This window comes from Falco rusticolus, chromosome 15 (genome assembly GCF_015220075.1).
Source record: "Falco rusticolus isolate bFalRus1 chromosome 15, bFalRus1.pri, whole genome shotgun sequence".
In the NCBI taxonomy this organism is placed as follows: Eukaryota; Metazoa; Chordata; class Aves; order Falconiformes; family Falconidae; genus Falco; species Falco rusticolus.
The window spans coordinates 23,085,678-23,111,389 of NC_051201.1; the positions used below are offsets into that span (position 1 = coordinate 23,085,678).

The 25,712-nt window shown below is 57.5% G+C and overlaps 2 protein-coding genes and 1 non-coding gene across 4 annotated transcripts; 2 read left to right on the forward strand and 1 right to left on the reverse strand.

Moving 5' to 3' along the window:
• Positions 1 to 444: 444 nt before the first annotated feature.
• On the reverse strand, positions 445 to 517 carry TRNAK-UUU. Its single transcript has one exon. It is a non-coding gene; the product is annotated as a tRNA-Lys (tRNA).
• A 2,824-nt stretch (positions 518 to 3,341) lies between these two features.
• On the forward strand, positions 3,342 to 10,623 carry LCAT (lecithin-cholesterol acyltransferase). The gene is made up of 6 exons (XM_037409307.1): positions 3,342 to 3,581; positions 6,497 to 6,653; positions 7,110 to 7,225; positions 7,545 to 7,640; positions 7,911 to 8,135; positions 9,452 to 10,623. Exons 1-6 carry the CDS (start codon positions 3,434 to 3,436, stop codon positions 10,072 to 10,074), a joined length of 1,365 nt encoding a protein of 454 aa, XP_037265204.1. The 5' UTR covers positions 3,342 to 3,433; the 3' UTR covers positions 10,075 to 10,623.
• A 693-nt stretch (positions 10,624 to 11,316) lies between these two features.
• On the forward strand, positions 11,317 to 25,489 carry LOC119157771 (uncharacterized protein KIAA0895-like). 2 transcript variants are annotated; one of them, XM_037409016.1, is made up of 6 exons: positions 11,317 to 11,785; positions 15,337 to 15,480; positions 22,239 to 22,371; positions 22,790 to 23,095; positions 23,785 to 23,882; positions 24,404 to 25,489. In XM_037409016.1, the coding sequence occupies exons 1-6, from the start codon at positions 11,372 to 11,374 to the stop codon at positions 24,566 to 24,568; spliced, it is 1,260 nt and encodes a 419-aa protein (XP_037264913.1). In that variant the 5' UTR covers positions 11,317 to 11,371; the 3' UTR covers positions 24,569 to 25,489. The 2 variants fall into 2 exon arrangements, with proteins under 2 accessions (XP_037264913.1, XP_037264914.1); XM_037409017.1 differs by lacking the exon at positions 11,317 to 11,785 and adding an exon at positions 11,831 to 12,605.
• Positions 25,490 to 25,712: the final 223 nt, after the last annotated feature.

A 25,712-nucleotide genomic window follows, 5' to 3' on the forward strand; every position in this document is an offset into this window, starting at 1 on the left:
TCCAGCCCCTGCTCAGGCAGGGCCAGCCAGAGCTGGTTGCCCAGGGCTGTGTCCAGGTGGCTTTTGAGCATCTCCAAGGGTGGAGACTCCACAGCCTTCCTGGGCAAACTGTGCCAGTGCTCTGTTCCCCTCCCAGTGAAAGTATCTCCTGATGTTCAGGGGGAACCTCCTGTGGTCCAGTGTGTGCCCATCGCCTCTGGTCCTGGCACGCAGCAAAAGTAGGAGCCAGCAGGACCCCGGCTCCTGGGGAGGGTGGTGCCTCTGGTCCTGGCACGCAGCAAAAGTAGGAGCCAGCAGGACCCCGGCTCCTGGGGAGGGTGGTGCCTCTGGTCCTGGCACGCAGCAAAAGTAGGAGCCAGCAGGACCCCGGCTCCTGGGGAGGGTGGCTTGGGGCATCTGGGGGGAGCAGGCTCTGGCTCACGGGCTCCTAAAGGATAACGCCTTCGCCTGAACAGGGGCTTGAACCCTGGACCCTCAGATTAAAAGTCTGATGCTCTCCCAGCTGAGCTATCCAGGCTCCCGCCCGGGGGGGGCGGGACGCTCCGGACGGACCCCGCGGACCCCCCCTCGCTGGGGCACGGGGGGACAACGCGGGACACACCCGGCCCGCCCCGAGGGACCCACCGCAGCGGGGGGCGGCCTTGCAAGACAGGGACCCCCGGGACCCCCGCCCTGCCCCGGCGCGTACCAGCACCGGGTTTGTCCTCCCGGGGGGAGCCAAAAGCCAAAGTAGCGAGGAGGGGGAGGGGGAGGCGGAGGAGGAAGAGCAGGAGGAGGCGGAGGAGGAAGAGAAAAGCAGCACCGCAGCCGCAGCGGGCTGTGAACCGCCCAGCGCCCGCTCCCCGCACACCCGGGCTCAGCACTCGGCTGCGGGGCACGGCCCGGGCTGGCCCCGCCGGGGGCCCGATCCTGCCGCGGGGACGCGCCCCGGGAAGGCGCCGGTGCCGCGGAGATGCGCCGGCGGGCGGGCGGGCGAGGGACTGGGGGGGCGGCTGTGAAATGCCCTCCGCCCCTGCGCCGCCCCTCGCCCCTGCACCGCCACCCGCGGGAGGCAGAGGTCCGGCCGGGGAGAGGGGCGGCCCGGGGGGAGGGGGGGTCCGGCCGGGGAGAGGGGCGGCTAGGGGTGGGTCCGACGGACCCGAAGACATCTTCCCTTCAGCAGGAGAGGATGACTTTTCTGAAGCCAGCCCACTCTGCTGAAGCCTTTTGCTCCTCTCCTGGTCCAGAGGGAAGGAACGCCTCCCATCCCCACGGAGTGAGAGGAGGTGGGAGGCAGCACTTTCTGCCCCAGGGCCCAGCTCCAGCAAGATGCTGGGAAGGAAGATGATAGGAAGGATTTGCACCCGGAGGATCAAAAGGCCATGCTCCAGGTGAGCATGAACTCCCCCCGGCAGCATCCTCCGCTCAGCACCGGCCCATTGCCCCACGGGAGCACACTGGGAAGGCTGGAGCAAGCCCATGAGCAGCTGGGCCACCACCATGGCTCAGCACCATTCACCTCTGCTTTTCAAATGCTTTCCTCTGGCCTCTCCAGCCAGCATCAGGTTCAGGGGCAGAGGTTTGGCCAGGCATACGGCCATGCCATTCTGCTGACTTTCTGCTAATGCATTTCAAAAATAAATAAAAAAGTAATTTCCCCCATTGCACAGCCCCTCCCTGGGCACACAGCCCTGCACATGGCTCTCCAGGCAGCCCAAAGCAAGGAGAGCATCTCCTCTGCCCACAGCCCTGACCCTGTGCAGGCATCACTGCCAGTCTGAATGCAAAGACCAACAATTCTAAGAAGAAAAGTTAAACTCTGCCATAATAAGCCCTGGGGTAAGTAGACACCCTGCCAAGCAAGGGGCTGCCCAGTGAGGGGCTGTAGGGCGGAGAGCCTGACAAAGGTGGAGGATGGGGCAGGACTTGAGGTGAGCAGAGATTTCTTATTGCTCCTGTTCATGCTTCCTGGGTGTCCTCAGGTTTCTGTCTGCCAAGGAGAGCATGATCCCCAGATCCTTCCTCCCCTGAGCCCTGCATGCTCAGCTGGTGCCACAGAGCTCAGCCCAAGGGTGTTGCTGACCCCTGAGATGGGATGAGCAGCCCCTGCACCCTGGATCTGACCTCGGCATCTCCACAGTCAGTTTGTTCATCCTTCCTTTGCAGGGTTAGTAAGGCTTTCCTGGGGCAGAGCAAGGCTTGGGCACACTAGGATACTGGCTGTGTCAGGGGGATGGAGTCTCCCAAAGGAGTAGGTGAGGGTTGCATGGGCACGTGGAGCCATTTTCTGCATCCTCACATGGATTCGTAACCCCCTCCTTCTGAAACGCAGCACAGATGCCTTCAGAGCAGGCACTCTGGCTGCACATCGCAAAAACACCTGAAAAAGCCCACCTGAAGCAGAGATGTCACCCTCTTCTTCCTCCCCCTAGGGCTGGACTGTGCCCCAGGATCCCTGGGGACCTGCCAGCAGCTCCCAGTTGGTGCTCCAGGAAGGGTGAGCACTGGGCAGGGGCTGGACGGTTGGAGGGGGACTCAGGAAGGGACTGGCTCCTCCCTCCTGGGGAGGGGCACCTGGGATCGCCCCCCCTGCCCCCTGGCCCCTTCTGTCCTGTGCAGGGTTCCCCAGGGTCCCCAGTCCCCGGTGCAGGCAGGGCCACCAGAGCCCTCCCTGTGCAGGCTGGGGGCTGCAGGGGGTCCCCCCAGCCAGGGCTGGTACCGAGGGGTCACCTGTGGGAACCCAAAGCCTGCAGCAGCCAGGAGTTGCAGGGTCCCAGGGCCGAGCGCCTGGCAGGGGGCCACAGTGTGGGACAGCCTGGGCAGGGGGGCGTGGGGCAAGGGGCAGTGTCCAGGGTGGCATTGGGGGATGTGCTGCTGCCGTGTGGCATGAGGGGCTTCCCAGATGTGTCCTCACCTGTCCTAGCCCCGATGTCTTCTCCCAGAGGTTTGGGGACCTCCTGGCCACGTCAACAGCCCAGATCCTCCTGCACTGCCAAGGGCAAGAGGAACTGAGAGGTGCTGTATTCACCCAGGCAGAGAGCGCGCAGGGGATGGGCAGGGAGCAGGCAGGGGGTGGGCAGCCCTGAGTAGCCCCATGGGTTACCCCAGGGACACCATGCAGGGGGAAGCGCGTTGCAGCCACAACCGCAGCACACAGTGGAGGGATGCTGAGGCACCAGGAGGCTGCTAGATTTACGTGCTCACTCTGCCAGCACCCCCAGGCAGGGTACTGGGGGCGCAAAAAGCCCCTGGGCACGGCTGGGCTGCCTTGGCAGGGCATGGCATGGCCACAAGGCCAGTCCTTCGGCCCTCCCCGTCCCTCCTCCCCATCATGGCCAGCCCCTTGCAGCTCTCCCCTCCCCTGCAGCCCGGGTGCCTCTTGGCTGGACCTGCGTAAAAAATATAAAAGGCTGTTTTTCTTGGAGACGTCCAGAGGATCCTGGCTGAGCTCGCCATGGGGAGCAGCGGCGCCAGGGTTGTGTTGTTGACGCTGTCGCTTCTCCTGCAGCCCACGTCCCAGTTCTGGCTCTTCAATGTCCTCTTCCCACCCACGACCACCCCAGAAGCGCCCCCGACCAACAGCACGCCACCCGTGGTACTCGGTAAGGTCAGGCTGTCACAGGCAGCACACGGGGTAAGGGTGGACACGCTGGGTGCCACATGGCCCCCCGGAGCCAGTGGTGAGGTTGGGGTGCTGTGGCTGCAGTGACCCTTTGCAGGCTGGAGCTGGAGCCAGCAAGGAGGGGTGACACACAGCTCCCAGATCCCCTCCCACCTGCTGGACTGGGGATGCAGGGCTGGCTATGCCCCGGTCACAGCTGCCCAGAGCTTGGGGGACAGGCTGGGCACCCCAGAAAGCACATGGGGCTCTAATATCTAACAGCTAGCTCAGAGGGTGTTTCAGGGCTTGCTCGGTTCTGGGGGGACTCTGCTAGCAGAGGGATGGGGGCTGCAACACACCCTTGTCTGCTGCTTCCCACGGCTGCAGCCACTGGTGCAGTGGGCCAGTATCCACCACCTCTTGCTTCCCCAAAGCCCACACCGTCCCATGTCTTCGACCACTCCCAGGTGATGGTTAAGTCATCCTCTGCTGCTGCAGAAGGGCGTGCATCTCATATGCCACCCAACGTCCATCCTGCCTGGGGGATGGCATACAGGGGAGTGAGTCGACAGGCAGAGGTGCCCGGGGAGGTGAAAGGAGAGGCTGGGGCATCTCCTCGGGGAGGTGGGAGCAGCAGCCACCAGCTGGTACCTCCACCCTGCCTGGCTCTGCCTCCCTTTGTCCCCTGTGCCACTGCTGGAGAGTCAAGCTAGGATTTTGCCATAAAACCTCTGCTGAGCAGAGTTGGGGTTTTTCTCCTTTTATTTGAACCAAGCTGAGTTTCCCCTTTAAAAAGAGAAGAGAAAAAGCAGAACACCCCTGCTGCATTGCCAAAGGCTGATCCCTGCAAACTCCCTTCCCAGCGGCATCAGAGAGCAGGGGACAGTGTTTGGAGCCTCAGTGTCCTGGGGCTGGTCCTCCGTGGCCATGCTGGTGGCCAGAAGCCCTGGTTGGCCATCACCAGGTGCCTCTTCTCGGGACAACCTGTGATGGTCAGAGCATCTCATTGTGTCCCCAGTACCAGCCTCAGCCTCTGCCCCATGCCCAGCTGGGTCCGGCTGCCACATGTGCCACTCGGCATCCGTGTGTAGCCCATCCCCCTGGGCCGGGTGTCCTGGAAACCCCCAGTGCCCTTGGGACCATCGATAACCCCTCTGCCCCCACAGGAACTCCCTTAATAATTACCTAATGTCCTCTGGAAGGGAGGCAGAGCTCAGGGCTGTGCGCCGGGGGCAGGGATGCTGGCTGTGCACCCTCGGGAGCCATCAGAGCAGCTCATGGTCCTGTTCTTCTCACTGCCTGGGGAGATCCTCTCTGCCCATCCCTGCCTGGGGTCTCCTATGTCAGGGTTCACTGCATGGCCTGATCCCCAACCAGGTGCTTTGAAGGCAAGATTAGACCCTCTCCGTATCCCTGGGGAGATGTGAGGTGAGGGAGCTGTGAAGCAGATTGAGGGAGGCAACTACTACATCTTTGTCCCCTCTCGCATGGGACGAGGCTTTCAGAGGCTGCAGACATGTCCCTGCACCCCTCGGCCATGCCCCTGCCATGCTGCAGGCACCACGGGTTTGCGGGTGACATGGGTTAGAGAATCTCTAGGCCAGGCTGCCCTCGCACCCTGTGACAGGGACAGCACTGCCACTCCCCAGAACACCTGTGCCCATGGACTTCAGGGTGCAGGGAAACCTGAGGCTGGTGGGGACCTTCTCAGGTCAAAGATGCTCCTCACCTGCATCCTTTAGCCCCTGTGCCAGGTGGCATGGCTCCCACCCTGCCGTGTTTGTCAGGTCCCACAGCCACAGCAAAGCCCAGGTCTGGGTCCAAGCACAGCACAGGGCAGGCATCTATAGGGACATTAGGCCACAAAGCGGCTCGTGGTGTCCTTGGGGGAAGCGCCTTATGCAGGACATATAGCAGACAGTGCCTGCAGTAGCACTGAAGGTCCACACCATCTCCAGCTGTGCATTGTGGGACAGTCCTGGGACCCACTGGGGCACAAGATTCATCACCCAGGGCTCCCATTCCACCAGGCTTGCAGCCACTGTCCCCTGCAGTCCCTTCACCTCTTGTTGTCACCCTCGGGGTCAGCGTTGGCATCAGGAGCTGGCTCTTGGCTCCTGCACACCAGCTGGGAATGCTCCCCATGCTGTCTGTCCCCAGTGCAGGCACACATAACGGGGTGGCACCGGGATGGGTCTCCTATCTCTGCTGGGAACCACACTGAAGAGGCAGACCAAACACTCCAGTGATGGTCACCTTCCATCAAGGAAGCCCAGGTCGCAGATGTCACCTGTGAACTTGTAAAAACCACGCTGTGTTTACCATACACGCTATTTGTACTGAATTTCCAGTGTACAGTTCCGCTTGGCGCCAAGCTATTTCAGAGACCTTGTTCAGCCTGTGCAGAGGGTTTAAAGTTCAGGAAAACAGTACATGGGCTTCATGAGCCATCAGCAGGGTGACTTTCACCTCCCTGGGGACCCTGTGCATCCTTGAATGGTCCCATTACCCCAGGACAAGGTGCTGAACATGTGGTGGGGCAGGGTGGGAGGAGATGAGGATGGAAATGCAGCCAGGCAAGGGCAATAACCTGGGATGCCTCGTGCTGCTGGGGCTTGGCACATTTGGGCCAAGGCTGGCAGCTCTGGGGGTCACCCTATGGGAAGGGCTGCTCGAGGGGTCCCTGAGGATGTGTTTTTAGCACCACCTCCATGCTCACCCCGCCTGCGGGCTCCGAGCACCCTCACTGCTATGCAGAGCAGGCTGCTCTCTGAGGGTGCTGCAGGCATCCCCGGCTGGGCAGCCCCAGGGGAGTCCTGCTTGGGGGGCCAGGGGACGCGCTGGGCTGGGCAGCCCCATGGAGCCAGCGGGATGGGGTCTGTAGCTAGCTCTTCTCTCCCTCTGCGGTGCCTCCAGTGCCCGGGTGTCTCGGGAACCAGCTGGAAGCCAAGCTAGACAAGCCGGACGTGGTGAACTGGATGTGCTACCGCAAAACGGAGGACTATTTCACCATCTGGCTTAACCTCAACACCTTCCTGCCAGTGGGAGTTGACTGCTGGATCGATAACACCAGGTACCGCTCACTCCCACCCCGGAAGCTCCCCGGGGAAATGACCTACCAGGGATCTCCCTCCCCTCTCCTCCCCTGCTGGCCGTGACCTGGCACACATGGAAAGCCATGGGAACACCATGGAACTGTTTAGGAATACAGCTGGCTGGCTCCTGCTCCAAGCGCTCATCCCTTTCCCATGTCCCTGCCACGTGCTTGTGCCCAGCCAGACCATCCTCAGCACCCACCGGAGATGCTGCCACCCGGCCCGCGGCTGCAGGGCAAGGGGCTGCCGCTGCCTGCTCCGTCAGAGCCTGCCCCAAGGTGCCAGGCGACTGGCACGGATGCTGGCTTGGCACCAGTCCACCTCCCCATCCACACACAAGACTTGGAAAGAGCTGCTCAGGTCCAAGCTGCCACTCAGTGATCTCCACTAGCAGGGACATGGCTCTTCTGTTACTTTCTACCCTGTCCCCGCAGGGTGGTGTACAACCGAACCTCTCGGAAAATGTCCAATGCCCCGGGGGTGCACATCCGTGTGCCTGGCTTCGGCAAGACCTATTCCGTGGAATACCTGGATCAGAGCAAGCTGGCAGGTGAGAGGGGGAGAGGCATGGGGTGTCTGGGCATCCCACCTGCTCCCTGCAAGTGGTGTCCCCATGTCTCCAGTGGGGACTGGTTGTGCAGAGAGCCCAGGTCACCTGGGAGTGAGGGATGTTGGCCTCGGGGACATGGTCCCTTCGAGTGCTGGCAGGGACCACCCCACACTTGGCCCCAGTGCACATGGGATGCGTGGAGCCACTACCTCCAGCTGGAGCCACCAGAGAACGTTGTGTCCGTGACCAGGACGAGGGTGGAAAAGGTTGACAGGAGAAGACCACAGACCTAATTCCCACCTGTTCTCTTGGCCCATAGGTTACCTGCATACCCTGGTGCAGAACCTGGTGAACAACGGCTACGTGAGGGACCAGACGGTCCGGGCAGCCCCATATGACTGGAGGGTTGGGCCCCGTAAGTCCGGGGTTTGTGGGCAGGCCACCCATGCAGGGAGGGAAGCAGGATGGCTCTCAGGGGCTGGGTAAGCCGGCTGGTGTGGAGGAACCCCGGGACAGCGATGGGTACCTGTGGCAGTGGGTGCCCAGCGATTCGCAGTGCTCTCGTGTGAATGTGTGATGGCACCTGTAGGCTCTGCACCCACACCTCTCTCTGGTTGGGGCTCCTAGGGTCAGCCCTGTGGCCATGAGTGAGGTGGCCAAGAGCTGGTGCCCCTCTTATCTGCAGAGGAGCAGCCCGAATACTTCCAGAACCTGAAGGCACTGATCGAGGAGATGCATGATGAGTACCAGCGACGTGTCTTCCTCATCGCGCACAGCCTGGGCAACCTGAATATCCTCTACTTCCTGCTCCAGCAGACGCAAGCCTGGAAAGATCAGTACATTGGGGGTTTCATCTCCCTGGGTGCCCCCTGGGGAGGGTCCGTCAAGCCCCTGCGTGTCCTGGCGTCCGGTGGGTGACTCCTTGTGTGCAGCCACCTCTTTGCTTGCTTTCCCTCTTGCAGAAATGGAAGGCGGGTGGTAGGCAGGGAGAGGACGCAGTGGTAGAAGAGGTGAGGGACAGATGGTTGAGGGGTCTGTGGAGGCAGCATCCATGCTCTGGTGCTGCTGCTGCTGCAGGCAGAAAGCACTGTGAGGGTTCCTGCTGCAGCCCTGGCAGCAGGAGAGTGGCCCAGGGTGCACTGCGGAGCTTGCTCTGGTTTCCAGGATTGGGGCTGGTGGGTTTCTGTGTATGGAAACTGCTGCCAGAAGGGTCCACCTGCAGCCTGGCTCTTGCCAGACAGCCTGCACCACGCATAGGGTCAGCTCCTGGGCTAGGGGTGCTCCTGCAAAGCCCAAGCACCCACCCACACATCCTGGAGCCAGGAAAGCAGCCCAGGACACGCTCACCCTCTTCTCCCACCTCCCCAGCCATGCACACGCCTCCATCCATGCAGGACAGTGAGGCTGCTGGACCTTTGCTGCAGGCCATCCATCTCTTCTGCAGAAGAGGACATGGAGGTCACCCAAGGGACACTCACACTCAAGTGCACCACTTGCTTGGCTCTCCCCACATCTCAAAGCCCATCCCCCATAAGCTTTTCTGTCTTCAGGCTTTCATCTCCCTTAGCCCAGTTCCTCTTTAGTCTCTCCACAGCCCAGAAAGCCACAATCACTTGCCTAATGCTGACAGCCCAGAAAATCTACAAGTCACAAGCTGAGCCTCCCAAAATACGTGGAATTAGCAATCATGTGCTTGAAGTTTTTAACAACTGGCCCCTTGCATCAGCCTTAAGTCACCTCCTCATAGTTTTCTCTGTTGTCACAAGAGTCAGAGACATTTTAAAGGTCATCTGAGATTGTTGCACGGTCTTAGGACTCCAGACACACCAAAAATGCCAAGGCTTGCAGGAGACGTGCAGTTTGGCCACCTGCTGCCAGCACCCTCATGGGGCCCGGCTCATGCTGGTCCTGGAAAGCCCGGGGCTGGTCAGGGCCAGCTTTGCCTGCACCAAGCCCTCCTGCAGCTGGAGGTGTGATGCCGGAGAGAAGAGCCTGGAAGGTTGCTCTGGGTATCGGCAGCCAGACGGCTGAGGAGAGGATGTAGGATGGTGGGCAGGGCAGGGCTGAGCTGGGGGGGGGGAAGATCTGAGGGGGAACCATACCTCAGCCAGGAGGCAGCCCTGAGGTACTGCTGGGTGGGCTGATCATAGCACAGCTGCCCAGGGGGCCCCAGTTGCGAGGGTACATTTCCATGATGGTTCTGATGAGCCCCTGTGCATCCTGCAGGTGACAATCAGGGCATCCCACTCATGTCCAACATCAAGCTGCGTGAAGAGCAGCGCATGACCACCACCAGCCCTTGGATGTTCCCAACAAGCCTGGCCTGGCCCGAGACCCACGTTTTCATCTCCACACCCTCCTACAACTACACCTACCGGGATTACCAACGCTTCTTCACTGACGTCAACCTGGAGGATGGCTGGTACATGTGGGAGGACATGAAGGACTTGCTGAAGGACTTACCCCCTCCTGGGGTGGACACCTATTGCCTCTATGGCACAGGCTACCCCACCGTGGAGACTTATATATATGATGAGCATTTCCCTTACGAGGACCCTGTGGACATGATTTATGGCGATGGGGATGACACTGTCAACACACGCAGTTCGGAGCTGTGCAAGCGATGGCGCCACCAGCAAAAGCAGAAGGTGCATGTCCAGGAGCTGCGAGGGGTCGACCACCTTAACATGGTCTTCAGCAACCTGACGCTCAGTTTCATCAATGAAATCCTGCTGGGGAGCCCACAGGAGCCAGGGCAGTGGGGGCAGGTGAGATCCAGCCTGCAGGAGGGGAAGGAGGGGAAGACCCTACCTGGGCACAAGGTCCTTCAGGAGCCCAAAAAGAACTGAAAGGAACAAGGGCCAGCTTCTCTCTGTGCTGGTAGCCACCACAAGCTGCCATGCAGGGGAGCAAAGGACTCGGAGCTGAGTTTGGAAGGAAAAGGAGCATGACTGACAGCTCAGGTGGATGGGCTGGCACCCACTTCCACACTGAGTGTTTTTTCTTTTGGGAACGGCGATTAATTATACTCAGAGGCTTGTCACTTCCCACTAGCGGGTGAATAATTAACCATGCTGGCAGCTCATTAACACCACACTTATGAATTACAGCATACACACAAGTCCTTGCTGCTAGCAAGCCACGTTTAGGCACTTTAGAGGCCGTGGAGCCCACGGTGCCGTAGCCTCTGCTCACTTGGGACAGAGCAACTCACGTAAGGAGTGTGGGCTCTGACTTACCGGGGCAGTCATGGAGGTCGCATGGGGGTGGCACGGTAGGTATGGCTTACAAGAGCACCTCTGCCAGCTGCCAGCGTGCAGGCAGTGAGCTAGGCTCCTTGGGCAAGACCAACTCAAAATCAGCAGATTTACAAAATAATAAACACACTTTGCTTCTGAGTGCTGAGCCTGCCTTGTCCTTGCAGAGTGGGTCAGTAAAGCCAGCCATAACCAAAACCAGGCACTCACTGCCCGGAGGCACCCCCGGAGCTGCTGGGAAGAGCCACATGCTCTGCATTGCAACTGGGATTGGCAGTGCCACCAGGCCTGGCAAAACAAGCGGGGTGACAATATGATTGGGGTTGGTGACAGGGCCAGGGTGACAATGCAACTTGGGCTGGTGACACAGCCAGGGTTGGTGATGTGACCAGGCCTGGCAATGCAATGGGGACTGGCGACACAACTGGGGCCGGTGATGCAGCTGGGGGTGGTGACACAGCCAGAGCAGCTATGCAGCCAGGGCTGGCGACACAGCCAAGGCTGGTGATACAAACAGGGTGGCAATGCAACTGGGACTGGCAACACAGCTGGGGCTGGCGATGCAACCGAGGATGGAGATGCAGCTGGGGCGGCAACACAGCTGGTGGTGGTGATGCGCCGGGGCCGGCCGCGCTAGCGGGGCTGAGGAGGCAGCCGGGGGTGCGGCAGGCCCGGTGGCGGGGCGCGGGCTGCGCTGGCGGCCGCGGGCAGGGCGGGCTCCGCGCGGGGCGGGGCTCAACGCGGCGGGGCGGGGCCTTCACCCTCATGCCCCGCTCCTACTGGCCGCGGCGCTGCGGGCGCGGCGCCGATTGGCGGGCGGCGGCGCGTGCTCGGGGCGGAGGCGCGGGGGTCGGCCCGGCGCAGCCCACGTGCTGCCGCGCCGGAGGCCATGGTGTTGGGCCCCCGCGCCGCCCCCCGGCATGGCCCGCCGCTCTGCTCCTGCCCGGGCCCCCCGCCGCCGCCCCGCCCCTGCCCGGGCGCCCCGCCGCCTCGCTGCCCGCGGGGAGCCCGCCGCCTTTCGGAAACCGGCGCCGGGACGCGGCGGGGCGAAGGCACGGGGGGCCGCGGGGGGATGCGCGCCGCCGCCTCGCTGCCCCACATCGCGCGGGGCCGCGGGGAGGAGGGCGGCGGGCGGCGCAGCCCCTGCCTGCTGGTGGCCTTGCGGCCGCGCAACGTGGAGGCCGAACGGGAGCGCTTCTTCCGAGCCAGCTTCGCCTACGACCCGCAGTTCGAGTACGCCGAGCCGGTGCCCGCCGCCGTGCTGGACAAGTACGGGGCCGCCTCCGACCGCTTCGTCGCTCAGGTGAGGGCGGGGCACGCGCCGCCTGCGCCCCCCGTCGGTACCGCCGGTACCGCCGCCCGAGCCCCTGGCCCCCCGCCCGTGCCGTTGCCGCCCGGCCGCGGGGAGCAGCGCGGCGGCTCCGGGATGGAGTGCACAGCCCGGGAGAAGGCAGAGGAGGAGGGAGGAACCGGGGGAGCCCGGGCCCCCGCTCCCCGCCTTCCCCCCGCCCGTGCGGGCAGCACCCCCCGGTGCGGGTGGCCTGGTGCAGGGCAGCGTCACCGGCCCGGTGCCACCGGGACGTGCCGTGGCGGGGCCGGGCCGCCTGCATCCGCTGCCGGCTCTGCCCCGGCTCGCCCCGCTCAGCAGCTTCTGCACACTGCCCCCAGCACCCGCGCCTGCCTGGTGACAGCTCTGCCCGGTGACAGCCCCGCCGGTGCTGGATGATGCTGCCAGCACCCAAGCCGGCCCCTGCTTGGGCGCACGCACGCACTGGCTGGGCGCTGGGGGCACCTGGCCGGGGTTGCTGTGCCCTTGTTGCCGCAGAGGTAGTGGAGGGGCTGCATGGGCGGGGGGCCGCAGTGCCCCGGGGGTTAAGTCTGGCATTGTTCTGCGGGGCCTAAAGGTTGTCCGGTGTGGCAGCATCCTTAAGGCATCAGCAGATGCAGTCAGCGCTGATAATCGTTGGTGCAGGCTCCGCTGAAGGAGTCTGTATTATTTCACTTAACTTTTTCCAATGCCCATACGCTACCAAAACGTTCCCGACTGGCTCCTGCCCGGGTCAAAGTGGTGCATGGATGGCAGCGAGCGAGCAAGCGGCACCCGGTTGCAGCGTGGGCAGCAGGTAGGGCTCGTGGTGGGTTCGTGCTGCCCGCAGAGGAGCCTGTCCTGGCCTCAGGCAGTGGAGCTGTGCTGTCCCTTTGCTCTGTTCCTGGGGCCGGGACCCCCACTGTGCCCCTCCACCGCTTTGCTGTGGGGCTGGGGATCCCACCTCTGGCAAGAACATCCTTTCTGCCACACGGACTCTCTCACTTTCAGCCACATCCAAGGGACCTGATAACCAAACCTCTCGCTTGCGTGCCAGAGGCATTTCTGTACACCTTCTCACCGGGAGCTTTTGCCTGGTGTTTCAAATAACAGCTTCTTCCCGGATTTATTTATTGTTGTTTGGATGTTTACTTGTTCTTGCGTTACTTCCGATACCTCTGCCTGAATTATTATCCAGATGATTCAGGCTTTCTGTAAACAGCTTTCTAAGCAGTTAGTCATTTCCAGTGCCTGCCGTACCTCTGTCCTGGATAAGCTGGTGCAAGTGATGCTGTTGCAGGGGAGACAGTCTGACTCCTATAAAGACCTTGCTGGCTTTTTCAGTGTTTTCCTCCTGCATTTAAGTGCATTTCAGTCTCCAAGTAATACTGTAAAATGAGTTGTTCAGAAGCTATTTCTCCCTCTCCTTGCTTTCTCTTTTGGTACAGTTGACTTCAATATAGTAAAAGATGAATAATTGAGATAATTCTTCCTCTGTGCCTTACCTCAAATGACCGAAATTAAGTGTTCATAACCAGTGTGAATGGTCTCATCCTGGATCCTAAAGCCCTTTGCAAGAAATACTGTGTTGAGTGTTTCTGCCAATGTTTCTGCAAGTTCTTTGGTGACTGTGTGATGGGACAGTATTCATGTCACTGTTCCTTTGCTTGTCCCCTGCAGTAACCTCCCTCCAGTCTCTTTTATTTTAGGAAACCTTCTTCCTTGCCAGCTATTAGCTATAAACTGCTTTTAGTTTAAAAACCTGCATTAATCATGGAGCTTAAATAAATGGGACCTTTTGCTAAGCCAGCATCTTTGGACAAGAGCAGACAAACCAGTGCCAGCTCCCTGCTTCCAGCTTGCTGCTCCACCAGCTGCCTCAATGCATGGGCTTGGGGGGGTTATTTTATTTTTTTAGTAGAAAATTTAAATAAGCCAGAAGGATTCTTCTAGCCCCACAGAGGCTCGTCACCCTGGAGATCACGTCCCTGGTTTGTCATGGGAATGTGAGCGGCACCAGTATGGAGCTGGGGCTGGAGGATTTGTTATCCCACTGCATATGGTGGGTGCACAATTTTGGGCTGCCTGGGGATGCTCAGCAGCCTCTTGGAACACTAAACCTAAACTTGGTATCTTAGGAATTTTGCCCGGCGGGAAGTGTGCTGGAGGTTGGTGAGGAGCATGCTCTTTGGTTGTCTTACTCCTGGGCACCAGCTGTGCTGGGTTTCTCTTGGCTTCATGCTTTAGGTCCCCTGCGGGGAGAAAGCAAGTGGCTGAGCAGAGGTAGGAGGAAGAAATGGTTCTTTTTGCTGCTGCTGTCAGCAGGAGGTACCTTATGGTGCTGCCAAAAAGATCTGGATCAGCAAACAAAACAAAAAATCCAAACAAACCAATGGCACAAAACAAACCCACAAAGCTTCTCCTGGAAAGACACAGCAACTGGAGAATAAAAATCAGCTGTGTAGAGAATACTGTCTAGGGAAGGAAAATCAGGACCTTCTGCTGCAGTAGAAGAGGCTGCTCGTCAGGCGCAGACCATGAAGCCCCTCTTACAGAGTGTTGGGTGGTTTGAGTGTTGTACTGGTGCTGAGCACCCATCCCCTGGTCCTGAGTGACCTCAGGGATGATGGAGGGAAGGGACCTGCTCCACAGGGCTCCCGCCGCTGCCTAGAGCCCCTCTCAGAGCAAAGGGGGTTGCTCAGCTCAGGAGGTAGAGTGCGCACCATTCAGGAGTTGCGCTTGGTCCTGGGCTGGGAAGCTCGGCGGCAGCTCAGCCAGGTTTAGGGATTCAATCAAACTGCTGGAAAAACTCCAGAACTGGTTCAAAGTCATCATCATCTACTTTGGAGTATATATTAGTAGGCTGGAGAGTCATTGCTTGAAAATGTCTATAATGAAAACTCACTTTTGGAGAAGGAAATGTGCTAATAAATGCTCCTATTTTATAGATGCTCTATAAATGTTAATGCTAATAAGATAGCATGTGCTGCTTTTATTAGAAGGCTGTTGGTGTGCAGCAGGCTGGTTGTGCTGTGACCCTGTTGGAGGAGGAGGAAGCAGCATCGCTGCAAAGGGTGATGCATGGCCTTACTGCCATGCTTGCTGTCCAGCACTCCAACAAGAAACTCGCAGAGTAAAAAGGAGGCTGATAAGCTAGACCCTTTGTGCAAGCACTACACTTTGAAAGGAGCACCAAAAGCAGAAAAGATGAAAAAAATCATGGCTTTAACCTCCAGAGGCAGCATGCTGTGATGATGCTGTTTCACTTCTGCTTTGCCCAGTACCCACAACAGATGCTTGCAAGGGTGATAAAAAGCAGAAAGAATATCCTGTGGGTTGTGCTGATTGCCTTAAGGGTCCGTCTGGCCTGGTGGCTACCTCCAGCTGGCTCTGTCTCCTTGGTTTGTTAGATCTTGCAAAACCATATCTTGCTTCACAGGCGTTTATCGGGGATTATCTCCGCTGGGTTTAATTGTGCGTGGGGTTTTAAGGTGTATTTATAAGCAGGGAGGGTGCTGGCACTGATGTTTTGTTTCTGCATGCAACAGGCAATCAGGATCATTCGTGCTGTCCTGGAGAAGTATGGCACCTACGAGAGCTTCGAGGTCGCCACAGGCGGGAGGCTGCTGAGCAAGTGCCAGATCTGGTCCGTGATCCGAAAGTACATGCAGAAGGAAGGCTGCGTGGGAGAGGTAATCTGTGTCCCTGCTTTGTTACTTGTAAAATACAGCTGCAAAATATTTATTTTCTGATAAAAAGGATTCAGATTAAGAAATGTTTTGGGTACAAAGAAGTTTTTCTACTCTGATCCGTGGTGTCCTTTTGTCTCCAGTTTGGCTGCCTTCACTGTACACCCCAGCGTTAGGACATGGGTGCTGGTTCCCCACCAATTTCTCGTGATTTTTTCAGGGTATATCAATATATTCAGTTTATGCTTGAGAGGGAGAGAAGCTGCTGCTTGTCTGCGTGGCCATGTGAGCAGCCTTTTGCTGCATGCATGAGGCATCAATTACTGTCGGGAATGCATCTCTTGCTGTTGGCAGTGCATGGCAGGCATCTCCGACAGCTGCCTTTGCTCGCATGCCCAGAAGCAAAGCTGGGGAGAGAGATTTCCCACTGTCCTGTGGGATTTGCCAGGTTACGGCACTTTGAAACCCCAAGCTTGGGTTTTAAGGCTGGGAGGTCCGTGGTTAGGACGTGACGGTTGCCAGGCAGAAGTTCGGCATCTCTTAATCCAGTTTCTCCATGCCCCCAGCAGCACCTGGTGTGGGATGTCCCACAGCTTCAGTTAAGGGGCGTTTTTTGCCCCTTCTGCCAGCAAGGTGTGGGCAAAGTGCTTCCACTGTCCTGGTTCAAGTGCTGAGAAGGGTTTCTGGACCTGGCTTTGCTTTTTTTTGTCTTTCAGGGCTGCCTTGGGCTGTTGGCTGCGGGGCAGAAGGCTATGCAGTGCTGGCTGGGGGAGGGGGGGCCTTCCTCACGCTGCCTCTTGGCCGCACTGTTTTTCCTACCTCTGTTTTTTCACCTCCATCTCCAAACAGGGCCCTTCACAAGCATTTCCCTGAAGCATCAACTTGCTTGGTGGTACCCAGTGCGTTCCATGCCTGGAAAAGCGGGAGTGAGTGGTTCCCTGAGGTCCCACCTGGCCAGGGGACTTTCCGCCTCCAGTCCTCTTGGTTTGCCCTGATTCCCCCTGGGGGTGTCCCTGGTATGCGGATTTGGCACCTTGGTTCCTCCTGCACCTTTGCTTAGGACAGAAAGGATTTCTGCAGATCTCTTCCTATAACTCAGCTGCCTCTTAGTGCCCAGAACCAGTCCCCATATGCAGCCAGGCAGCCTTACAGACCCACGCTTGTGACTTGCTGGTTGTGGTCTGTCTCTTGATTTTATTGATTAAATACAGCTGTTCCACTCTTCTCCATTAATCTAACCCAAATTCAGCTCTGGCTGGGCAGAAAGACTTTTTTTTTTTTTTTTTTTTTTTTTCTTCCATATTGGTGTACAACTGGCTTCCTTCCAGCCCTGTATAATTTTCCCTTTGCTCAAGGGCATGCAGGGTTCAGTAATTATGTTTGCTCATCGGCATGCAAGGTACATTGCTGTTTTATCTGAAACTTTTGGTAAGTGCTTTTAAAACAACTAAAGTGTTTGTTTGTTGCTACCTGCTAGAAATCTTGCTGAATTGCTCTGGTGCAGGGAAGAGGGAAGGGTTTCATCTGCTGTCAATACAGCGGTGTTGCCAAAGCTCGCTCCCTGTACAGGGCGAAAACCTGCGGAGCTTCTGCTTCGCTGATAATTTTAAATTATCAAAAACAATAACCCTGGCAGGGACCTGGGGGGTTTCAGATGTGTATCCCCCACCCTGTGGCTGTCTCTGGGATTCTTCACTTTAGCCTGCTGTGCCTGGTCTGTTCTGCTGTCCTGTTTGCTTCGCTGATACATACTAATTGTGATGGGTTGCTTAAAAAACCCCACAAACAAACTAAGGAAGAAACTGTCGCGCAGGGGGCTGCGTTAGCCCAGACGGACCCGCTGCTGCGTCGCTGCCTGCAGGCAGTCGGGGCAGGCGGCGTGCCAGGCTGGTGGCAGTTGCTGCAGGCAGCTGCCCCTTGTCCCTGGTACCCATCATGGGTGAAGGCAGGATCCCACTGTCCGGCGCTGCAGGCAGCATGCTCGTGGGTAAGTATCTGTACTATAATTAACTTTGTGTCTTCAAAAGCTTCTTTGTCCAAGCCGCAGATCCTGAAGCTCTTCTGCTTTTCTTCTGGCTCAGGACCGAGGTGACGCTGCCAGATCTCAGAGGTCTCCCTAGGGATTTCGGTGAGCTCCCAGCCTGCAGCAGAGAAAGGCCTGGCCCCGTTGGTGAGTACTGCGTGGCAGTCCCCGGGGTTGTGAAATGTGAGCCAAACAGCGCTAGCTAGCATCTCATGGGATCCCATCGGTGGTGCCCCTCCACCTCTGAGCTGCTTAGTACTGGTGCTTTCTTGGCATGTGAGGTCCTGAGCAGTGCCACAGAGCTGGGGAGAGGCAGGAGCCTGTGCCCCGGCACCGTGGGGGCTGTCAGCAGTTGTCCCTCAGTTCCTGGGGATGAGCTCCTTCTCCATCATCACATCCCTGAAAGCTGAACAGAAGCTTTGTGGACCATGAGGATGCGCTGGGGATCCTGCTGAGAACAAGGTCACAGACCCGGGGAGCTGGTGTTGCTGCTCCAGTAACAGGACTTTGGCTGGAGTCACAGCCCCTGTTGTAACAGCATCTGCAAAGCTGGAGGGTCCCAGAATAAGGCAAGTGGTGCTCGGTGGGTGGATGGGCTGCTGCAGCTGGAGAGGGGCTGCAGGCAGCTAATGGGGCTGTGTGAAGCTGCAGTCTCCAGCAGTGCTGAGAGTCCCTTCCCATTGCTCCCGGGCAGCTGGCTCTGCACGGCGGGGCTCTTGGCACCTCTCTTTCATAAGAAAAAACAACGCTATATCTCTATGTTGTCAAATAAAGGGAAAAAATAAAATAACCCAAGCCAGTGCCTCTTAAGAAGTCATCAGGCTGACATCTGAAGAATGACATTGTGGCATTTTGCCCATTGTCTCACCATGGTGGCCCCTGGGCACGTTCACATTTTCGGTTCTTGTGGGGATACGGCAACCTGCAGCTGTACCCGTGGCTGCAGGAGCTTTTGTCCTCTCCAAGCAGCGTCTTTCCCAATCCCTGGATCAGTCTGTTTCCATCCTCATTCCCCTGCCCCACTCTGTCCTGGGATCTTTGCATCCTTAGGACAGGGGTGGGGAGTTTCTCTCCAGCCATGGGAGCCCTGTGCCTTCCTGAGCTGGCGAGTGTTTCTGCCTGCAAAACCCCTGCTGTTGGTTTGCCTGCCTGATCGTGAACCGCCGCAGAGCTCCTGCCGCAGGTTGCACCGATTGCTGATGCTTCTTCGTCCTGAATCAGCTTCCTAACTGCTTCACTTGATGCCATCGAGCTCTTGTACAGCGAAAAATAGTTTCCACTCCATATAATCAGGTTGAGTGTTGCTGTTTCTGTTGCCTTTACCTTTTCTTCATCATGAGAGCAGGAAAAACAATAATCAGAAGTGCTCCCTCTGACTTGAATTCTTCCTCTAAAGGCTTTGGGATGTTCTCGCTTGGAGTTTTTCTTGATTCCTGAAAACCCAGCCAGGTTACTTCAGCTACACCCTTCCCTCTGTGTGCAGCCTCCAGCAGTGTGCAGCTTGTTGTACACTGAAGTCTTCTGTGCTCTTGGGTCTTCCTTCAGATGCCGGGTCCCAGAGAGTGCTTTGTTACGCGTTTCAGTTCTTGCTGCCTTGCTGAAAAAGGACTTGTGCAGGACCTAGTTTCAGTGCTGAGCATTGCATCCTCGAGGGTGCTGAGCATCGCACCCTCAGCATCGTCGGCTGCCTCTTATTTTCCAGCCACTTGCTGCATTTCTCTTTGCTCACCTGGTGCATGGTGATAGCAGATAGGAAAAGAAAAAGGAAAAAAAAATTGGGTTTGGGCTGTTCAGCCTGCCTTCTGTTCAGGCAGGGTAGCGAAGGTTGCGGGACAGCACTTGCCTTTCCAAGGTTTGTCTGGGCTCGTTTGGTGCTCGCCTTCAGTTGTACGAGCAGGTCGTGGGTACAGCAGCCCTGTGCCATTGCGAGATGGGGGTACCCAGCCTGGTGACAGTACTTGTCCTGTAGCATAAAGCCCCCCCCACCCCTCAAATAATATAAAAATCAGCTCATTGGGCAAGCTCAGCCCTGGTAGGATGCTCCGGGTGCTAGCCTGGAATAACAGCAGGGAAGATGCGGCATAGGATGCAGGACATGGCATTCTCAGTACAGCAGAGGAAAAAGCCATGGATAGGTGATGGACAGATGTCTGGGTTATAATTAAAAGAGATTTCTTCAGGGGTGGGATTAAGATGCCAGTGCAAATGGGAAGGGAGAGCTGGCTGGAGGTCACTGGAACAGCAGGAGGTGAGCTGTGTGGAGCATTTATCTGTGTACCACCAATACGGTTAAACTCCTGGGTTTATATATTATTTCTCTTGCACGTGTGCTCCAAGCGTTGTTTTCAGAGATGGCTTTTGAACTCGCACAAGGGAAACTTGAAGTGCTCGGGGGATGCCAAGCAAGCACCAGCCTCCCAAAACCCACCAGCTGGGCTGGTCCCGCTCCTACCTCCTATGGGGACCCTGGAGCTGTTGAATCGCTGCCGCCTGAGGCTGGTGGCCAGAGGAAGCCAGCTTAACCTGGCCGAGGATGAGCAACTGCAAAATGGAGAAAAGCAGAGAGGAGCAGCCAGCAGGGTGGTGTGGGAAGGGGTACTTTTTTAAATAGGCTTGGGCAGAGCAGGAGTGAGAGCATTTATCTTGGGGAAGAAGTTAGTTTTTCTGTATCTAGTTTCCTAAATTCCAACCTCTTTGGGGTGGGTTTTTTTCCATATAGGGGCAGTGAAATATGACAAGGCAGCAAGGTGTGGACCTGGCCTTGGGGACCACTCCCAGCCAAGCATCCTGTATCCTGGCAGCAGAGCTCTGTCTGACACAGTGCATCATCTCCAGGGCTCCCTGTAAGAGCCACACGTCAGGCAGCAAAGACCCAGGGACTGTCACAGGGTCTGGGCACCAGTTCTGTGCTGCAGTGTCATCGAGGGAACAGGAAAGCGCTGCGACAATGGAATGTATTCCTCTTCTTCTTTCTTCTGGTTTAAACTCTGTCCCCTGGCTCTCCCCATCCCCTCCCACGTACCAGGATTTCAGCCGCCACTAGGTGCATTTGGGATTGCCATTTCAGATGTCCAGGCAATGGTCTCATCACACGGAGCTGACCTAATCGATGGGAATTGGTTACAATCATACCAAAACCTGGCTCATTCTTACCTCCTTATTTCTGCTTGTGGTGAAGCCAAAACCTTCCCTGCCTGTTGTAGCCCCTGATGGGGCTGTTAGCAGGAGCTGGTGCTGCTGCCGAAAGTCTTCTCCCCACCAAGAGCCCCCTGTGAGAGCTCGTGTGAGGATCTTGCTGGAAATGAAGGTGGACCATATGACCAGTTTTAGTCTGGATCAGTTCCCTGCTTCAGTTTGTCCCAGGTCACCGAGGGCCGGATGTGGGAGAGGGCAGCAAACTGCAACCCTTATTTATTTTGACTTGTTTACTGGAGCAAAAATAAAGCTCACAGATGCTCATAAGTCAGAAGCGAACTGGCAAGTCTTTTCTCAGAATTGGAGGGATTCTTTTTCACGCTGGTAAATTTTAATCCAGGTAAGCAACTGCAGTCTTTAAGTATTTCATGCTGTTCATTTGCCCAGTGGTAGACTCTGCTGTTACGTTGCGCTCTTGGCTTTCATGAGCGGTTTTGCACAATAATAAATCTGAGTTAAAGCAAACTCAGTCTCCTGTCCTTTTTAAATAAGAGAAGAATTGTCACATAGTAATGTGTGTGCACATTTTCATCCTGAAAAGTGTCGGCTGTGAAGTGATAGATGTTTTTAGAGTTAATATGTATGTGGGGGAAGAATTTTGAGATTAAATTGATATGTGCCCAAAGGTGTCCTGAGCATTACTGCAGCTGGACCTCAGGTGTGAGAGCTTCCAGGGCTGTCTCCTCCAGCGATGCTGCAGGTCTGAAGTCAGATGGTCAGAAAATGCTGCTTGGCCAGCACATTAAATCCTGTTAACGTAGAGCAGCTGTCTTGGCTCCAGCCCTTGCGGTAGCCAGCTTTCCCAAAATAGCCGTTTTCTTCTATATAAAGATATTTGCCAGTCATGCGCGTGCATTGCTGGCCCTGCTGTGAACTTTGGCCAGCAGACGTGGTTCCCTCCGGGAGGGTGCACTGGGGGGGACCGTCCTCACTGCCCATGTCTTGCAGCCTCGAAAGGGAGAATTTGCAGGAGAGTCCATGAAAATGGAGCCAGAGCCTTGGTTCCCTTGGGCGATATTTACTGGGGGGTGTCTAGAGGTTGGATCCATAACCAAGCGGGTGCTGTTAGTTGTTTAGGTGACCAAATTTACTGTGCCATCCCATTGCTGGTGGGACTGGGCAGGTCTCTGGAGCACGCCTGTCATGTGTGGCTATAAAATTGTGGGGAGCCTGTGGCGATGAGGTGGGGCAGGGGATGCTGAAGCCAGAGGGATGCTGGAAGAGGCTACGCAGGAGCTGCCTGCTCATGTTTGCTGGCTGTAAAGAGATTAAAGGAATTACCTCAGACCCCTGTGGGGTCATCTCTTTTGGTACACCCTCAGTGCTGGCAGTGCTCTCCCTGCCTGCTCCTACTCTCTGTGGTTTCTTTGGGGAGCTGCAGCACAAGCTGGTGATGGTGCAGCGGTGCCGGATGTTGCCGACCACGGCACTGGTGACTTTTTCTGACCATCTGGCACCATCTCAGCTTCTGCTTAGAGCCAAGACCCTGCTGAGCATCTTGTCCCACAGCAGTGCTGATGGCAGTTGCCTTCTTTTTCTGCAGGTGGTGGTGCAGCTCACGGATGACCTCCTGTCCCAGGCGGTGATGATGGTGGAGGACAGCCGGCCGACACTGGCCATCAACCTGGCTGGAGCCCGGCAGCACTGGCTGGAGGGGATGCTGCGCCACGAGATCGGTCAGCAGTGGGGTGGCTGTGGGTGATGGGCAGAGTGGGGTGATGCTGTGAGCATCCTCTTGTTGTCACTGAGGTAACAGTCCCAGGGCTGCAGGGACCACGGGCCAACGTCATACTTACTGGGTCCTGCAAGGAGCATCCTGGAGGGGTGCTCCTGCATGGGTTTTGGAAAGTGTTGAGGCCACCTGGGTGCCTCTCCATGTGGGGAGTGTCCAGCACCCACCCATGTGGCTGTGCCTGTTGCCCACCCCAGGCACCAGAGCAAGCAGATGTCCCATGGCAGCATCTCCAGCCAAGGATGGCAGAGGCACCCATGGGTGCTGGGTCTCAGCCTCAACCCCAGTGACTCAGGGGGGGTGAGAGCCCAGCTTTTTGGAGGGCACGGTGGATGGTGCTCACTCCCATTCCCCCTCCCCAGGCACCCACTACATCCGGGGGGTGAACAACACCCGCCAGCCCTGGCACAGCTCTGAGGGCCGCAAGCAGTACAGCCTGAAGCCCGCTAACCCCACGGAGGAAGGCTTGGCCAGCCTGCACAGCGTCCTCTTCCGCAAGCAGCCCTTCCTGTGGCGGGCAGCCCTGCTCTACTACACCATCGAACGAGCCAGCCGCCTCTCCTTCTCCGCCCTCTTCCAGGATCTGGAGCAGTACGTCCAGGATGCCGGTGTCCGGTGGGAGTACTGCGTGCGGGCTAAGCGGGGCCAGACCGACACCTCGCAGCCAGGTACTGCTCGGATGGTGTAAAGCCTTCGGGGTTTGGAAGGGATTTTTTTAAATTTATTGTTCTTAAGACAAACCAGAGGCGGGGATGTTTTGCTGTTGGGTGGGTTTGAGTCTCACTGGTCCTGTGGGCACAGCAGCCTTTGAAATGGTGGCTCTGCCCACCCCTGCATCCCTCCCCATCCCCAGCACCGCACTCCTGCGGGTTTACACTTGTCTTTATGGCAGTGATCTTTTACATGCTGGCACAGCACAGCAGCTCTTTGGCTGCCTAGGGTCAAGTGGGCGTGGATGAGGCCCCCCAGGGAACCCCGTAAGTTGGTTGCAGTCTGATGGGAGTGACTCACACAGGCTCCTGGGGAGGCAGTAGCCAAAGGAGAGGAAAAATGAGCATTTCTGGAAATGCATCTAGATTCTTGTAGTGGTTTACCCTTAAAAAAAATAAATGTATTGGGAGGAAGGGTGAAAGCATTCTAGTGAGAGGAAAGAGCTCTTGCTGCCTCCGTGGTCCCTGGTGCACTGCTTCTCAGTGCTCGTCTGTTGGGACCCAGTGGTCCTGGCCATGGCACCAGCAATGCCTGAGCCCTGGTGCAGTTGTGTCACCCTGAGCCAGTGCCATCACTCTGGTTACTGCGGTCAGCAGACATTTGGGGGAGCTGGACTCTCACTTCCCAGCCTTTCCCACTCTTCCAGGCTGTTTCAGTAAGGACCAGGTCTACCTCGATGGGATCCTTCGCATCCTACGCCATCGGCAGACCATCGACTTCCCGCTGCTGGCTGCACTTGGAAAGGTAACGCTGGGGTGGGGAGCAGCTGATCCTGGATCCCTGTCCCATCCCAAAGCTCCTATGGCCCCCCTCAGTCCCACGGCTTCCCAAAAACAAGCCCTGGGCTGTCAGCCCTTCAGCTCTGCGCTTTCCCTGTTCTTACGGGTCTCGGTGGAGCAGGGGAAGGCTGTGCTGGGCAGGATGCACGGAAGAAAGGGACAATCCGTACTCCTCCGTGGGAGACCTTGGGGGACATGCTTGAGCCAGCAGGTTAAGCTCTGCCAGCTGTGCCACTGGCCCTCTGCCTCAGCTGCAGCAGTCCTGCTGTCACCTGTCCGTGCAGTGACAGAGCATGGCCAAACCCACAAATCCTCACAAATCCAGCACCCCCCTGAGCAGCTCTGCCAGCGCCTCCCTGTAGGCGTGCACGTGCGTGTGTGTGTCTCTGTGTGTCCTGACGGGGTGAACCAGGGGGCTGCAGCAGGGTCAGACATCTGTCAAAGTTTGGGGGGCTGGGGGCTGACCATCTTCCTGCTTCCCATCAGGTCTCCTATGAAGATGTGAATCGGCTGAAGAAATTTGGGGTCCTGGAGAAGGCCCGCATCCCCCATTTCATGCAGGACCTGGAGCGGTACATGAAGCAGTTGGACCACATTGTCACCACCAATGGGCTGAACGAGGAGGAGCTGGAGCAGCTGCTGCCTGACTGAGGGGCATCCCCCCACAACTGGCACCCCAAGGGTGTGACTGGTGCCAGTTACTGGCTATTTATTGGGGCTGGAGCCTGGAGGAGAGGACAGAGCCTGAGCCTCCCCCTGCGCCCAGGTGGCCGCTGTGCATGTACTGCTGTGTAGGGTAGCATGGCCGAGAGGGCTGGTGTGGTTAGTGTTGATGTGTTCCCTTCCCACCCTGACACCCTGTGCATTTTGGAGATTGCTGCGTGGCTCCACGTGGCTTTGGGGAGCTGGAGAAGAGGGTTGAGAGGGAGCGAGGGCAGAGCGGGGAGATGCACTGGGGCCCCGGAAGTGCAGGAGGTTGTGCTGGGGTAGTTGCAGTGGGTGGAGGGTGGCCGTAGTGTACCGAGGTGCTCTCAGCACAGTGGGGGCACCTCCTCGGGGCTAGCAGACAGCAGGGGGCTCTGGGCTGTACCTGGCAGCCCTGGTAAGGAATAAGGGCTGGCCTGTACCCATTGGGTGCCCGGTGCATGCGTTTCCCACTCCCAACCCCTCCCCTCATGCCCCTTGCCAGCAGCAGGAAGGACTTTAATCCCCCAAATATCAACCTGTGCTCTCCCCTCCCCCACCCAGTTATTTGCCCACAATTAACCAGTGCTCTGCACCCCAACTACAGCCATTCTGATTGGCTGTGAGGACTCAGTGTGGGGACTGGGGTTGATGTTAGGAAAAAGCGTTTAATAAAAATGATGTAATGGAAACAGTATGTGGGCAAAAGGTTGTGGGTAGCATCAAAAGCCAGGCTGGCACCACTGTGAGCACTGACTGTGTGTCGCACTTGCACAGGCAAAGCTGCATGGCTCAAGGCTGGTGCGTCAGTAGCAGGAAGGGGTCACCGGAGCGTGTAAACAACATACTGGGCAAGGACAATGTTAATAAATCAAAGTAGGCAAAAGCGGAAGCAGCCCTGAGCTGTTCCTGGTCTCCAACACATGATTGCTGTAGCAGTCATGGCACCCTGGCTGTGCCACCCCTTGGAAAGCCTTTTTTTAAAAACAAAACAAAAAAAACCTGTGTAGATTTGGGTTCAGCTTTGTTGCCTTTTGTCCCACTGAGCTCCTGCAAAGGTAGCAATGGCCAATTTGTGGCTCCAGAGATCCCAGGCTCAATCCTCCCAAGC

What these genes read in the sequence shown, in the direction of transcription:
- LCAT (XM_037409307.1), top strand. Translation starts at nt 3,434, where the DNA reads ATGGGGAGCAGCGGCGCCAGGGTTGTGTTGTTGACGCTGTCGCTTCTC. An exon ending in CACGCCACCCGTGGTACTCG is followed by an intron (nt 3,582 to 6,496) that starts GTAAGGTCAGGC and finishes CGGTGCCTCCAG; the next exon opens with TGCCCGGGTGTCTCGGGAAC. An exon ending in TGCTGGATCGATAACACCAG is followed by an intron (nt 6,654 to 7,109) that starts GTACCGCTCACT and finishes CTGTCCCCGCAG; the next exon opens with GGTGGTGTACAACCGAACCT.
- LOC119157771 (XM_037409016.1), top strand. Translation starts at nt 11,372, where the DNA reads ATGGTGTTGGGCCCCCGCGCCGCCCCCCGGCATGGCCCGCCGCTCTGC. An exon ending in GATGCTGCGCCACGAGATCG is followed by an intron (nt 22,372 to 22,789) that starts GTCAGCAGTGGG and finishes CCCCCTCCCCAG; the next exon opens with GCACCCACTACATCCGGGGG. An exon ending in TGCTGGCTGCACTTGGAAAG is followed by an intron (nt 23,883 to 24,403) that starts GTAACGCTGGGG and finishes GCTTCCCATCAG; the next exon opens with GTCTCCTATGAAGATGTGAA.